General features: G+C 46.7%; 1 protein-coding gene across 9 annotated transcripts in view; it reads right to left on the minus strand.

Moving 5' to 3' along the window:
• Positions 1 to 12,178: 12,178 nt before the first annotated feature.
• The window catches only part of LOC118088409 (sodium-dependent lysophosphatidylcholine symporter 1), a 34,078-nt gene continuing 30,656 nt past the window's right edge, over positions 12,179 to 15,600 (minus strand). For 5 of the 9 annotated variants that reach the window (XM_060277373.2, XM_060277376.2, XM_060277377.2 and 2 more), the window contains 2 exons: positions 14,556 to 14,732; positions 12,179 to 12,620 (listed from right to left, as the gene is read on the minus strand). In XM_060277373.2, coding sequence (XP_060133356.1) covers positions 12,578 to 12,620; positions 14,556 to 14,732 — 220 coding nt within the window. In that variant the 3' untranslated portion in view covers positions 12,179 to 12,577. The remainder of the gene's footprint in view (positions 12,621 to 14,555; positions 14,733 to 15,600) is intronic. The other 4 variants (XM_088674787.1, XM_088674785.1, XM_088674786.1 and 1 more) reach the window with 1 other exon arrangement.

Below are 15,600 nucleotides of genomic sequence, written 5' to 3' on the forward strand. Positions count from 1 at the left end.
CTCAGATTCCCTAGTTCCTAGCTTGTTCTTGTTTTTTATCTGTGAGCTGCCCTGGGTCCCTGTCAGGGGAAAAGGCAATAATAATAATAATATAATAATTCAGAGAGGGGAAGGGGCCTCCCATTCATTGCCTGGGCCCATATCCTCCAATGTTTCACAAAAATAGGGCTGAAGAATCTGAAGAAGTGTGCATGCACACAAAAGCTCATACCAAGAACAAATGTAGTAGGTCTCTTAAGGCACTACTGGACAATTTTTTTATTTTATATACTTCTGTGTCAGTCAGACCAACATGGCTACCTACCTGAATCTAGAGAAATGGGCATAGCTGTCAACTCTCCCCTTTTTTGCGGGAAACTCCCTTATTCCAGCACCGTTTCCTGCTGCTATCCTGGACTGTTAGATATGCCACCTCGAGGCAATGGCAACCTCTCCACCTAACCTACCTCACAGGATTGTTGTGAGGAACAAAATGTGTGAGGAAGGGATTGTGTGCAACACCTTCCACAGATTAATAAAATGAAATACAGTAGAAGTGTAGCTGTTGGGGGGGGGGGAGGTGGGATATAACAACAAACAACAACAACTGTGAGAATGATCAGGAACATACCAGAAAGTAAATAGTAATTATTATTATTAATACCTCACCCATCAGGCTGGGTTTCCTCAGCCACTCTGGGGGGGCTGCCAACAGAATATTAAACAGAATAAACCCTATTGAACTTGGTGGGTCTGACTTCTGAGTAAAAATGCTTTGGGTGGCAGTGTAAGGCTGCCCTGCCTTCACCCAGTTACTTGGGAGTAAGCTCCATTGAATACAGCGGGGCTTCTTTCTGAGTAAGCAGTGTAAAGCTCCATTTACAAGAAATTAATCAACACTGTCGTGTTTCCTAAGAAATGGCTGGCTGCAGAAGCATGGCAGTGAAAGGATTTAGAGCCGACGGGTGACCTTTTCCTTCGAAATTATAGGAAGGGCTTCGCATGCCAGCTTCACCGTTTCCTTCACTGGTGCGGGGAATTTTATTTTCGGTATGAACAGGAGTCCCCGTTTTTTGCACCTACACACCCACTGCTGATTTTTCATTGTTCTCCGAGATGTTGGAAGGAGGAAAAAGGAAAACCAGGACATTCTGGGATCACATCAGGAACTGAGACGGCTTCTGTGATTCCAGGACCTGTCCCTGAAAAATCGGGGTGCTTGGAGGGTGTGAATCCACCCTGAGTGGTATTTTCTGATCTGTGCTCGAAACTCTTCGCATTGCATTTCTGGAACAACAATGGGCTATCCGCTCTGCCCCAAGGCATGATGGAGAACAGCAACAACTGGGAAAAGCTAGACATGACATTTTACAAGGACAGGAAGAAACACTACGGACAGAATAATTGCCACACACAGGAAGAACAAGGATAAAGGGTCTCACTTGTAGTTCTAGAAATCATTGAATGTGTCAACACAAATGGAAGATATTGATGTTGCAGCTGTGCTATAAGGAACTATTATTTTGACCGGAATGTAATTGAAATTAATAAGATTTTTGAAAGCAGAAATAAAGAAAACCATCAAATCTAGCGCGAGGGGGGGGGCACCTAAATTATATAATTTGGTATTTGAACGATTGGTATTAGTAATTGTATTATAATTTGGTGTTGTTATAATGAGGATATTGTTGGGTTGCAATAAAAAAGTAATAAAAATTATTATCACAATAATAACTGTTAGCATTGCTAGTAATTCCTAAGCCCCGACACCCAGCGCAGATGCCTTCAAGGCCAGTGCTAGTGAGAACCCGCTAAATAAAACTTGTGATGGGAAAGGTGGTTTTTTTTAATTGTTGTTGTTCATTTCCATCTATCAAGCATCATGACTGTTTGCATCAAAGTCACTGGATTGGGGCCAGCGTTGCGCTTAAATTGGGCTTAGGTCATTGGGATCTCTCTTCGCAATGTAGTTACTATTGCCTGTTACGCTGCTAAACTGAAACCTTATGTATGCTCAGAGACCTCTTGCTTCCTACATGTTCATTTCTTGGTCAGTTAAGATAGCTGTGCTGCTTTTCAGCTTCCAAGTTACCGGTACTTCTTCTTGTGTGGCTACCAGAAATACCTTTTTTAAACCTTGCAACTTTCTTTCAAGAAAGCTTTATTCATTAGAAAAGAAGTTTTGTTGTGTGAGTTCCTGGATGTCCCCAGCGTGGCCACACTCCAGAGGCGGGTCAATCTCAAGATCTTTGGGAAATGGGCAGTCCTAGGCTCCTGAGCTCCCCATAACATTTCCCCGCTTGCCCAGTAAGGGACGCAGGTGGCGCTGTGGTCTAAACCACTGAGCCTAGGGGGTTAGCTCCCGTTGCTTGGTCCCAGCTCCTGCCCACCTAGCAGTTCGAAAGCACATCAAAGTGCAAGTAGATAAATAGGTACCGCTCCAGCGGAAAGGTAAACGGTGTTACCGTGCACTGCTCTGGTTCGCCAGAAGCGGCTTAGTCATGCTGGCCACAATGCCGGCTCCCTCAGCTTATAGAGCAAGATGCGACATGAGCGCGCAACCCCAAAGTCGAGCACGCAACCCCAGAGTTGTCCGCGACTGTACCTAACGGTCAGGGGTACCTTTACCTAGGCTCCTGAGCTCCCCATAGCATTTCCCCGCTTGCCCAATAAGGAAGAAAGCTGCCCTAAGTCCCCACATCCTCTTCCCTTATAGAGGCAACACACATCCTCATCTCTTATTTATTTATTTTGTAGAATGAATGAATGAATGAATGAATGAATGAATGAAGAGCTGGAAAAGGTTCTGGAAAGAGCAACCAAACTGATCAAGGAATCAGAGCTATTTGCTTAGAAGTCGGGGCTTTGAGGGGTTTTTCCACAATCAAGTGGTGTGTCATTTTTAACGAAATAAAGAAAAATAAATCCCGCATTACAGACCCAAGAGGCTTTCAACACTGCGTGCAAAAGATTTGCACAATTTAAAAACCGCCATTCGAGTCTGGCACCAGGAACAGCAATAACACACGGTGCCATGATTATTCAGGGGGCATTTCCTGCCCTCACCCGTGATGCTGCCTCCGCCTACTAGGCAGCAGAACCCGCTGATGTCCCCTGAGGACAGACAATGGAACTGAGCAGCTGGATCTAGCTAAGTCCTGTAATGGGAGGCAAGGCTTCCCTGGGTGGCAATTGGCCGTTACCAGGCAACGGCTCCCACTGATGTCCTCAGAGGCAAAGGAATGAATGGGGCTGAACAGCTGGATCTCAGCAACTGAAGAGATGCCACATTGGATGCCTTCAGCAGCAGGAGCAGCTTTTGTAGACTGAGTCATTTGGTGCCGGAGCATCCTAGGCTAGATGGAAGTGAAACAAGTAGCTTTTTCTGAGGTGAGTTGATGGGAGCTGCACACAGTAGTCCACGTATGGTTGCACCACTTTTTATTACAAAGGCATTACCATATTGGCAGTTTTCAGTCCCATTCCTGGTGATCCCTACCATAGAATCCGCCCTTTTCAGAGCCCCTGCCTACTACGCTGATGTTTTCATTGAGCTATTTACCACCACCTCAAGATCCCTTTCCTGGTCAGTCACTGCCAGTTCAGACCCACCACAAGCGCAGACCCTCCAGTTGTCCCCATTTTCCAGGGACAGTCCTGGATTTACAGAAGTCAACCCGGTTTATGATTTGACCCTGGAATGTCCCACTTTTTCGCTTAGGGCATTCCTGTTTTCATCAGAGAAATGTTAAGAGGATATGGAGTTATACGACCAGGGCCGTCTTAAACGCCCCTGCCGCTGTGGTGCGCCGGATCTCTCCGGCGCCCTCCCGCCCCGTTTCCCAGCGCGGTGGGCGGGTGGGTGCAGCGGCGGGCGGGCAGGCACAGCGCGATCTCTCTGGTGCCCTCCTGCCCCGTTCCCCAGCGTGGTGGGCGGGTGGGCGCTGCGCGCAGCGCGGCTCCCACAGGCGCAGCTGCGCGGCGGACCGGCGGATTGGCCGGCCAGCGGGCGGGCGCAGCTCGCAGCGCCTTTCTGGCGGGCCGGCGCCATGGTGCCCTGCGCCACCGGGGGTCTACCTAGAGCCGGACCTGTATACGACCCTGAGCCAAGAAGATTAAGTAACTGTACAACCTTTAAAAGTCATCTGAAGGCAGCCCTGTATAAGGAAGTTTCTAAAAAGGTTTTATTATGTTTTTATATATGTTGGAAGCTGTCCAGAGTGGCTGGGGCAACCCAATCAGGTGGGTGGGGTATAAATAATAAAATTATTGTTGTTGTGGAATAGGACGTCCCTACTTTCACTGGAAAAATGTTGGAGGGTATGTGGAGCGTTGTCAGGATCTTTTGCCCCAATGTGCAATCACTCTGCACTTGCTTACGTTGAAACACAGTCACAATTTTAATGCCCGTTCACCCAGTTTGGAAAGATTGTTTTGGAGCAGGCTCACAATCCCTCTTTGTTTGTATCTACCCTGAATAATCTGGTGTCATAATCGCTGCTCAGCCCTTACTTCACATCATTTCTGAATAAATTTAAAAGCACCAGTGCTTGGGGGAACACAGTTCTTAAGGCCCATCTACTCCTTAAATTTAAATCACTGTCATACAATTTTAACAGTTATGGCTTCCTCCAAAGGATCCTGGGTGCTGAGAGTTGTTAGAGGACCCCTATTTCCGTCACAGAGCTACAATTCCCAGAATTCCTTGGGAGGTGAGATTGTAAATCTAAAATTCCCCATGTAGTTTGACAATCCCACCTCCCAAGGGAACTCTGGGAATTGTAGTTCTGTCATAGGAATAAGGACCAACAAATCCCAGCACCCTTAACAAACTATGGTTCCCATAATTCTTTGCGAGAAGCCAGAGCTGTTTAAAGTGGTGCCTATTACTACACACTTTCTCCTTGGGATGCCTCTGGCAAGCCTAGGTGCAGAATGTTAAATGCTTACTTTGCTGCTTGAAATATGTGGAGCCAAGAGCATGAATACTGTGTAGAGACTGGCGATGCTGACAGACTGCACCAAACACAACCCCAGTAAAATGCTTTGTAGACGTGGCTGCCTTCTTCTGTTAATGGCAGCAAAAATAACACTCTCCCCCTAAGGCTAGGACAGGGCCAGGCAACAGATCCCTGAACATCTAGTTCAGTTTTGCAAGACATAGTTGGGAATGCAAGATCTAACCTGGGAAAAAGACAGGTCCCAGCACTTTCGCATTCAGACATAACGGCACCGTGGGTGGATTCTCATGCATGCGGCACAGTATGTGAACCAGGACAGACATTCTGTCCCTGTGCACAGTTCCCTGGGTTTGAGCTTGCCTAGAGATCATGCCTCAAACCTACTACTACTACTATTATGCTACCCAATTCCTCTCAATGTGATACTTGGTGGAACAATTTCACTGGACCAGACCAGGAACTCATTAGAATTCAGTTATTTTCTTGTCACCATTTCAAAGGCTTCTGAAACATTCTTAGCAATGCTGTAAGTACATTGAGAGGGAGCTCCCATGCCGACGTACTGGACCAGATGCAGCACATTGTTAAACTATGGAACTCCCTCCCACAAGAGGAAGTGATGGCCACCAACTTGAATGTCTTTCAAAGAGGATTGGGCAAAGTCATGGAGGAGAGGGCTAGCCACAGTGGCGACACAATTGGAGGCAGGAATGCGTCTGGATACCAGTTGCTGGAAACCACAGGAGGGGAGAGTATTCTTGTGCTCAAATCCTGCTTCTTTCTGGGTTTCCCACAGGCATCTGGTTAGCCAATGTAAGAACAGGATGATGGACTAGATGAGCCATAGGCCTGATCCAGCAGGCTCTTCTGGTGTTTTTATGTAATAAGTCCTCCTGGCACCAAAGGTGTGTTTTTGTACTTGGAGTGGGGTCTGTGAACCACCCCGAGATCTGCGGATGAAGGGCGGTATACAAATTAAACAAATAAATAAATCACAACAATTTGGTTCCCTTGACTATTCTGTCGAACGCGTAGGAGCATCTGTGAGAAGAGAATGCTGGACTCGGTGAGCCACTGGCCAATCCAGCCAGGCTTTTATTCTCATGCTCTTAATTAATTCAGCAGCAGGACTCATCAATTCCGCCCAACTCAACCTCAGGAGTCTTAAAAGTGTGCAGTAGGATATCAATATTCAAACTGAAAGATAAACGCTGAAGCACAGTGCACTCTCTTGTAGCTTAACACCCCTCAAATTACTTCTTTACATTCATTTTGACAGGGTCACGAGGCATCGCTAAAAATGGAAGATTCTCTGTAAGGTCAAATTTTGAAGAGTGCTCAATATTCAAAGGCAGTTTTCTTCTCAAACCACAAGCAGCCTTTATCCTTTGAAATGGAGAAACCCTCTGGGGAGACACACAGCTAGGAATATATATTTTTATCAGAGGTATATCCAGTTTTTAGAACACAGAAGAAAGAAGCCCTGATTTGAAGTAAATGATTCTGATGTAAGTGATAGCAACTGTGCTTGTCATGAAATCTTCCTCCTTCGTGTGCCCTTGCGGAGTTAAAACAGAAGAGGCAAGGACAAATAACTGCACAGAAGGTTTAAGACCTACTCTTCACATTGCAGCTTTCAAAATCAGAACATACTGAAGCTAAAACTTTATCAGCCTTGTTTTGCAGTGCTAAAAAACAAGGGTCCATCTGGCTTAGAACTGCCTGCTCCAAACTGAGAATCATTGACAAATCTGCCGTTCCTGGTCCTTTTAACTGAAGAAGGCAAGGTTTCGGGGCAGGATGGTCTGTGTGAGAAGAATGTGCCCTGCCACTAAGCTATTGCACCTTCCAAAATAGCCTAAGGCAGCCTTCCCCAACCTGATGCAAGTGGGAAGAGTGCCTCTCTGCTCAGAGTCCTGCTTGCAGGCTTCCCATCGGCTATTGGCTGGCCACTTGGAGAGCAAAATGCTGGACTAGATGAATCATAGAATCATAGAATCGTAGAGTTGGAAGAGACCACAAGGGCCATCCAGTCCAACCCCCTGCCGAGCAGGAAACACCACCAAAGCATTCTTGACATATGCCTGTCAAGCCTCAGCTTAAAGACCTCCAGAGAAGGAGACTCCACCACACTCCTTAGTAGCAAATTCCACTGTCGAACAGCTCTTACTGTCAGGAAGTACTTCCTAATGTTTAGGTGGAATCTTCTTTCTTGTAGTTTGAATCCATTGCTCCGTGTCCGCTTCCCTGGAGCAGCAGAAAACAACCTTTCTCCCTCCTCTATATGACATCCTTTTATATATTTGAACATGGCTATCATATCACCCCTTAACCTTCTCGTCTCCAGGCTAAACATACCCAGCTCCCTAAGCCGTTCCTCATAAGGCATCGTTTCCAGCAGGGCTCTCATGTTCTTATGAGCAGCTCACAACAGGAGCACTCCACGCTGCAACAATTTGCCCTAAGTCCCACTTATTGATTAGCTTGTCTTGCCCACCAACCTATCCCAATCAATCCTCGTCTGCAGCAAATGCCCACCAGTTAGCTTGGTTTGCGTCATTCAACTGGTGAAATCAACTAGAGTGGTCCCTTGGTTGTCAAAAGGCTTGGTTCCCAAACAAAGCAGCTCCCAAATGCTGCAAACCTGGAAGTAAGTGATCCGGTTTGCAAACGTTTTTTGGAAGCCAAACATCCAAAGCGGCTTCCGATTGAGTGCAGGAAGCTCCTGCAACCATTTGGAAGCCGTGCCTTGGTTTTCGAACGGTTTCAGGAGTCAAACGGAATGGATTAAGTTCGACAACCAAGGTACCACTGTATGTGTTTCACCACAGGCCCTTCCATCTCTGAGGTACCTGGGCCCTCCTCTCCTAATGCCATTTTTCAAGAAGCAAAAGGAGTCTTCAGGCCACACTGCAGAATTCTTATCTTAAGGAAGAAGAAGAAGAAGAAGAAGAAGAAGAAGAAGAAGAAGAAGAAGAAGAAGAAGAAGAAGAAGAAGAAGAAGAAGAAGAGGAGGAGGAGGAGGAGGAGGAGGAGGAGGAGGAGGAGGAGGAGGAGGAGGAGGAGGAGGAGGAGGAGGAGGAGGAGGAGTTTGGATTTGATATCCCACTTTATCACTACCCGAAGGAGTCTCAAAGCGGCTCACATTCTCCTTTCCCTTCTTCCCCCACAACAAACACTCTGTGAGGTGAATGAGGCTGAGAGGCTTCAGAGACGTGTGACTAGCCCAAGGTCACCCAGCAGCTGAATGTGGAGGAGCGGGGAAGCGAACCCGGTTCCCCAGATTAGGAGTCTACCGCTCTTAACCACTACACCACCTCCTTCCCTATATATGTGCTTTCCCTCACCACCCTCCACTGCAAACACACAGAAGTGAGAGGCAGGAATGGAATAGATGCTCCCCACGCCCCGCCCTGCTGAAGAATAAGGGACAGTGCATGAGAAGGGGGGAAACTGAAACCTCTGTATTGGTTGTCAAAGCATACAAAATACAAAATACAGGCAGCTTTTGTCAGTTGAAACGAAACAACTCGAGAGATGTCAGCATTGGAAAATGCAAATATTCAGTCAAACTCCAAAGTATAAAGCACAGCTTGATGCTCGTTACTCTTCCAGCCCACACGGTGTAACATGCAAGTTACAAGAATACCTGAATACAAATCACACCAATTGTGAAGCTTTTAGTAGGATGGGATAACAGCAGCTTTTGATTTCCCTGGCACCGCAAAGCCACCGCCTTTTGGAAGGAGGAGGGAGCAACCCAGAATATAATGGGAATGAAGTGGCAGGGGCAGAAAAGGAACACGCTGTACGCAGCAGCCCACTCCTGAAGTGCGTTTCTGGCCTTGGGTTGCAGACGAGAAATCAGCTGCTTTTCAGCAAAAGCAGCAGCGCAACGGCTTCTATTTCCCCAGGATCAGAGAAGCATTGCATGTAGCAGGGCTGAATCTGGCGGGAATCTGGGCATAGCTGTGACCGTAATAAAAAGAGATCACATCTGCGTAGCTCTTTTAGAGTTTTCAAACCATTTCACGTACACTCTGACCCTTACAACAACTCTGTAAGGTGGGTCAGTATAGCTAGCCCCATATTGCAGATGAAGTGTCTAGAGGAGAGTGGCTTGTCATTTTCATTCATGGACTATATGGAATTAGCTGAACTGACCGGGAGACCAGGGAGAAAAGTCGGTGGAAGAAGAGTGGAAGAAATTTAAAGATTATTTGAAGAAATATTGCAATATTACTGTAGCTAGTTTGAAATGGATTTGGAAATGCGTATAATGTTGTAGTTTTACAGATTATTTTAAGATTAAGGATAATATGAAAGAATGATAGTTAATGGTTAGATTTAAAATAAGTATAGATAAATATAAAATATGTTTAAAAAGTTAGGAAATATAAATTGCTAAAGTTGAAATACAGTGAAATGCAGTATGGGTGGATATGGGGAAGTCACCCCAAAATGATTAGAAAGGATGAAAAATTGTGAAACGTATATTTTCTTTTATATGTTCTTGTTTTTGTTTGTAATGTTGTGTTTTCTTGTGTGTGTGTGTGTGTTATTTGTTGTTTATATATTTGTCTTCATAAAAGCAATCATTTTTTTTGAAAAAAATAATAATAGAGGAGAGCGGCTTGTCTAATAGCATGGGTGTGTATGTTGAATGAAGGTCTCTTTGAACCCAATACGCTGCAGCAACTGTCTATGTTTTTGAGAGAGAATCCAAATGCCGCATTAAGCTTTGCAACATTTTGGTGTTCTCTGTCTTCTATCTTCCTGGCGGTAGGATTCCAGTGGGGGGAAATCTCAGGCCTGCCTTAATAAGTCACAACCTCTGACCCCCTGATCCCAGTCTCATAGCACTGAGTGGCACGAAGGGGAATGCCATTTGCACTGGAAGAATAAAGCTTCTGCGACTGAGACATGGTCAGCTGAAGCTGACCTCCCCCTGGAAAAAGAACACCCCAATTAATTGTTATTATTTTTAAAAAGGAATCTTATTTCTGAAATGTCAACCTGGCTCCACAGCGTGATTCACAAAGCACCTACGGTATTGTTGCACTGGCTCAGTGCAATAAACAGGCAAATCACTAACGACTCAGTCTAGTTAAAAACACAGATAAAAGCCATCAGTGTGCATGGCAACCACATTAGCACATACTGAAATAGACCAGACCACAAGATGCCGTTGCTAAATGGCTCAAAGGATGTTGGCATCCGTAGCCTCACAAACAGGCAGGCATCATGTCCTCAGGAGCTGGGACCAGGTTGGGTGCAGGTGTCCACCAAAGGCTTGTCTCCCCTCAGAGGGAGGCGATTCCCGTAACCAGGAAAGTGGAAACTACGAGGCTATTTCGTAGCCAGGCAAGGGGAGGTTGGAAGCTAAGGATTGGCCTGGGTCAGGGAGGTCTCACTAGCATGTTCAATTCTGTGCTTGCCTTGTCCTGGGGCGCTTCCCATAATGCTAATGTATGGTTACCAGATTTTTTCCAATGAATCCGGGGACACTTAAAAAAAAAATTTACATGCTTTATTATTCCTAATTACATCTACACATCAGGTATACCTGAAGGAGCGTCTCCACCCCCATCGTTCTGCCCGGACACTGAGGTCCAGCTCCGAGGGCCTTCTGGCGGTTCCCTCGCTACGAGAAGCCAAGTTACAGGGAACCAGGCAGAGGGCCTTCTCGGTAGTGGCACCCACCCTGTGGAATGCCCTCCCACTAGAGGTCAAAGAGAACAACAATTACCAGACCTTTAGAAGGCATCTCAAGGCAGCCCTGTTTAGGGAAGCTTTTAATGTTTGATGGATTTCTGTATTTTAGTGTTTTGTTGGAAGCCGTCCAGAGTGGCTGGGGAAACGCGGCCAGATGGGCGGAGTATAAATAATATATTATTATTATTATTATTATTATTATTATTATTATTATTATTATAGCTGTTTTGCTGTCTTGAGAAGTCCGGAGGAGCAGAGAAACCTGGGGGGTGGAGTTGGAAGCAGAGTTTGAGAATACGACTGTGGGATGATCACAGATTTGGAAAGGACCCCTTAGGGCATATAGGCCAACCCCCCTGCAATGGAGGCACTTCAACTCAAGCAGCCTCAACTTAAAAGAACATAAGGGTTCCCTGCTCCAGTTCGACTTCTGCCATTCCCAGCGGTCAGGGACATGCTCTCGTTCACGCTCAGCTGCCAGCTCCGCGCCAGCTCTGCTACTGCTCCAGTTGGCCGAGGGGACTGAAGTCATCTCACCCCTCCGCGCCTTGCCCAGAAGAGAAAACGCACACCTTGCGCCCCTCCTGGGCAATGGCTGCCCACCCACGATGTCTCAAAATGAAGGGGGAAGGGGGCAGGAGATCAGGGGAGGCTTGGGAAACACAGGCAGGCAGTGTGCCATTGCCCGGGAGGGACGCAAGGGGCGCAGTTTCTCTGCCGGGCAAGGTGCAAAGCCCTTCTTTCGCACTCTTCAACCCCCCCCCAGCTGCATATTACTCCAGGAAAGCAGGGTGTCACATTTCCCGGGGACATTTAATGAAATCCGGGGACAGAATTTTTCCAGGGATAGATTTGCAAATCCGGGGACTGTCCCCGGGAAACGGGGACGTCTGGTAACCTTGTGCTAATAGCCTATCAGAATAACGTCATGGTAGGTCCCAGCCAGGACCTGGAGAAAGGTCAACTCATGCCAGGCCAGCTGGGTGAGTCCCATCTTACTTCCCTCTGGTCACAGATCCTTCTAGCTCAGGATGATCTACTCTGACTGGCAGAGCAGCTCTCCAAGCAGCTCCTCAGCCCTCCTAACCTGAGATCTTTTAACTCAAGACACTGATGGTGGAACCTGAGACCTTCAATATTCACGGCATGTGCTCTACCACTAAGAACATACCCTCTCTGCCTCTCCAGACTGAGCTAAACAAGCATTCTTCTTGTCATGGGGAGGCATCAAATGGATGCCACCGTACAGATAAATGCATAGAGGTCCCAGTTCAGCTTGCAAATAAGATAGCTTTTTGTTCTGGAGATTGCAGAAGGCCAAAATACCTGTGGAAAACTACTGAGGTTGAGAGAGACCCATAATGATATTGAGAGCAGCTGCCCGGGGTCATCCTCGGGGCAGCTGAGTTCCAGTTCCCTAAAATGTCCTGAAATTGAATATGCATTTGGCCTAGTTTCCTTACTCATATGTGAGGAGCTTACATCAATCATATAAGTGCAGAAGACGAGTCACTGAATCGTAGCACAATTCATTCTCTTTCCGAGGCAAGAGATATATTTGTTACATAAATGTACATTAAAAGTTCCTGCAGTTCTAGAACCACCAGCTCCCCTGAGAAAGAAGTTCGTTCTAGTTTTTAAAGCGAAGCCTCTGCTTGTTCCATCCTCAGCACATCCTCGGGGATTTGTCCCTGGGCAGGAGATTGTTGTAAAAATGTTGAGCTCTGTGGAGTTAATTTCTTTGGCATCTTGCGCAAGCACCCGAGATGTCTTCACTGCTGCTCCTGGATGAAAAAAAAGGAAGAAGCCAGAGACCTGCCCTTTGTAGTGTTGCAACTGGAGGCAAGACGCATCAGCAACTTTCCCGCAAGTAGTCATGACTTCTTCTTCACGGCCGGGAGTGAATTAATTCCCTCCAGAGACTAACTTGCCTCCGATTCTGGGCGTTCTGTCTGACCCTGATGCCTGCATAGAAACAGCAAAGACGAATGTGAAATCGGAGGAGAGGCAGGTTGGTGCGGAGCGGGCAATTATGGAAGAGCCACACAGAGCTCTCCGAAAGGGGGCAAACAAACTCGTAGAGCAGCCTTTGCCAACCTGGTGCCCCCAGGAAGTTGTTGGACTACAATCCCCATCAGCCCCAGCAAGCATGTGCAGGCACCATTGGGAACACACTGCAAATTGTGCATCAGCAACAGTGTCTCCACCTGCCACTCACCCCACATCACATATGGGGGAAGCAGCTTTGGGATCCAGAATAGACCTTATCAGGGCTATGGGCAAGAGCAGGCATCCCCAAACTTCGGCCCTCCAGATGTTTTGGACTACAATTCCCATCTTCCCCAACCACTGGTCCTGTTAGCTAGGGATCATGGGAGTTGTAGGCCAAAACATCTGGAGGGCCGCAGTTTGGGGATGCCAGGGCAAGAGGCTCCCCAACCCTGGGTTAAGACTTATGGGGGTAGGTGGATAGGTGATTTTGGCTGGGTAAGGTCAGTGGAAGGAGATCGGCATCTCTTCCCTCTCTGTGCATATTCTTTTGCCCCCTTCAGCCCCAATGAAAGCATTTCTCAGGGTTCTCTGGAAAGATGGGATGACTTGACTGCTAAGCCAGTTGACATCTACAGTACAATCTTGCCTTACGTGAGGGTTCGGTTCCAAAGGTTCTGCATATACACTGAAATTGCATATGTCCAAACCCTTGGAGCTGCTGCCCCCATGGCTAGCGGGTAATGTGTGGGGAGGGGGGGAAACCATACTCCCAGTGCCTGTGCCTTATTATTATTATTATTATTATTATTATTATTATTAGGTTTTGTAAACAAGAATAATGTTGTAAAATAAGTATACTAAGTTTTCTCATGCCGTTTGTATATCACAAAAATAGCATAATAAATGGGGAAGAAATATCTACCACGTATGTTTCATTATTAGTGTTCAATGTATAAGTTCTTGGTTCATGAATTGGTTTAAACCAGGGGTAGGCAACCTATGGCCCGGGTCCCGGATGTGGCCCAATCGCCTTCTCAATCCGGTCCGCGGACAGTCCGGGAATCAGCGTGTTTTTACATGAGTAGAATGTGTGCTTTTATTTAAAATGCATCTCTGGGTTATTTGTGGGGCCTGTCTGGTGTTTTTACATGGGTAGAATGTGTGCTTTTATTTAAAATGCATCTCTGGGTTATTTGTGGGGCCTGTCTGGTGTTTTTACATGGGTAGAATGTGTGCTTTTATTTAAAATGCATCTCTGGGTTATTTGTGGGGCCTGTCTGGTGTTTTTACATGGGTAGAATGTGTGCTTTTATTTAAAATGCATCTCTGGGTTATTTGTGGGGCCTGTCTGGTGTTTTTACATGAGTAAAATGTGTGCTTTTATTTAAAATGCATCTCTGGGTTATTTGTGGGGCCTGTCTGGTGTTTATACATGGGTAGAATGTGTGCTTTTATTTAAAATGCATCTCTGGGTTATTTGTGGGGCCTGTCTGGTGTTTTTACATGGGTAGAATGTGTGCTTTTATTTAAAATGCATCTCTGGGTTATTTGTGGGGCCTGTCTGGTGTTTATACATGAGTAGAATGTGTGCTTTTATTTAAAATGCATCTCTGGGTTATTTGTGGGGCATCACACTCCCGAAAACCCACCCAAGTCAAATCATGAGCGCCTTGGGGAAGAATTGTAAGATCTCCGAGGCCAGTCGGACTTCAGCCTGAAAGGGCATGGGTTAATCCACCAGTGTCTGACACCTGTTTTAAACGGGATTGTATATGTGGACCTAAAATGTATCATCGCCCAACCCAAGCCTTCAGGATAGCGAAGCCTGTGCCTTTAATTAGGGGCGACCCTCCACTACTTTAAGGTTCCCCAACTCTTCTGCTCCACATCAGGGAACCCCATCCTTACCCAGTCACCTCCATTTCCACTCTGATCTGCTTCCTCCGCTTCTCGTCGATGGGGTAGGAGTAGAAGACGGCCATGGAAGAGAGCAGCAGGGCAATGGGAACAGGTGCCATGAGAATTTGCAGCGTCAGGATAACCTGGGGGTTATGTGTGCAGTCCGTGGCTCTGTAACCTGCAAAACTGGGGGGGGGGTATTAAACAGATTATTTATTTATTACATTTATATGCCACCTTTTCTTGGGAGAAAAGCAATGACAAACCTAGACAGCATCTTAAAAAGCAGAGACACCACCTTGCCAACAAAGGTCCGTATAGTTAAAGCTATGGTTTTCCCACTAGTGAAGTATGGAGGTGAGAGCTGGACCATAAAGAAGGCTGATTGTAGAAGAATGGATCCTTTTGAATTATGATGCTGTAGGAGACTCTTGAGAGTCCCATGGAGTGCAAGAAGATCAAACCTCTCCATTCTGAAGGAAATCAGCCCTGAGTGCTCACTGGAAGGATAGATCCTGAAGCTGAGGCTCCAATACTTTGGCCACCTCATGAGAAGAGAAGATTCCCTGGAAAAGAACCTGATGTTGGGAAAGATGGAGGGCACAAGGAGAAGGGGACGACAGAGGACGAGATGGTTGGACAGTGTTCACGATGCTACAAACATGAGTTTGACCAAACTGCGGGAGGCAGTGGAAGACAGGAGTGCCTGGCGTGCTCTGGTTCATGCGGTCAAGAAGTGTCGGACACGACTAAACGACTAAACAACAACATGCCACCTTTTCCTCCAAGGAGTGTGGTTCCCCTCCCCCCCAATTTATCCTCACAACAACAACCCTGTGAGGAAGGTTAAACAAAGAGATGGTGACTGGCCCAAGGTCACCCAGCGAGAGCTTCATGGCCGAGTGGGGGATTTGAACCCTGGTCTCCCAGGTCCTAGTCCTTCACTCTAACCACTGCACCATGAGGGATCTTAAGCGAGCCCTGCCTCTCTAGGTCTAATCCAGGCACTCTCCCTTCCCAGGAAGTGAAGGGGATTTTGGGATGACGTTTGTGG

The sequence above is a fragment of the Zootoca vivipara genome, chromosome 7, assembly GCF_965207765.1.
Source record: "Zootoca vivipara chromosome 7, rZooViv2.hap1.1, whole genome shotgun sequence".
In the NCBI taxonomy this organism is placed as follows: Eukaryota; Metazoa; Chordata; class Lepidosauria; order Squamata; family Lacertidae; genus Zootoca; species Zootoca vivipara.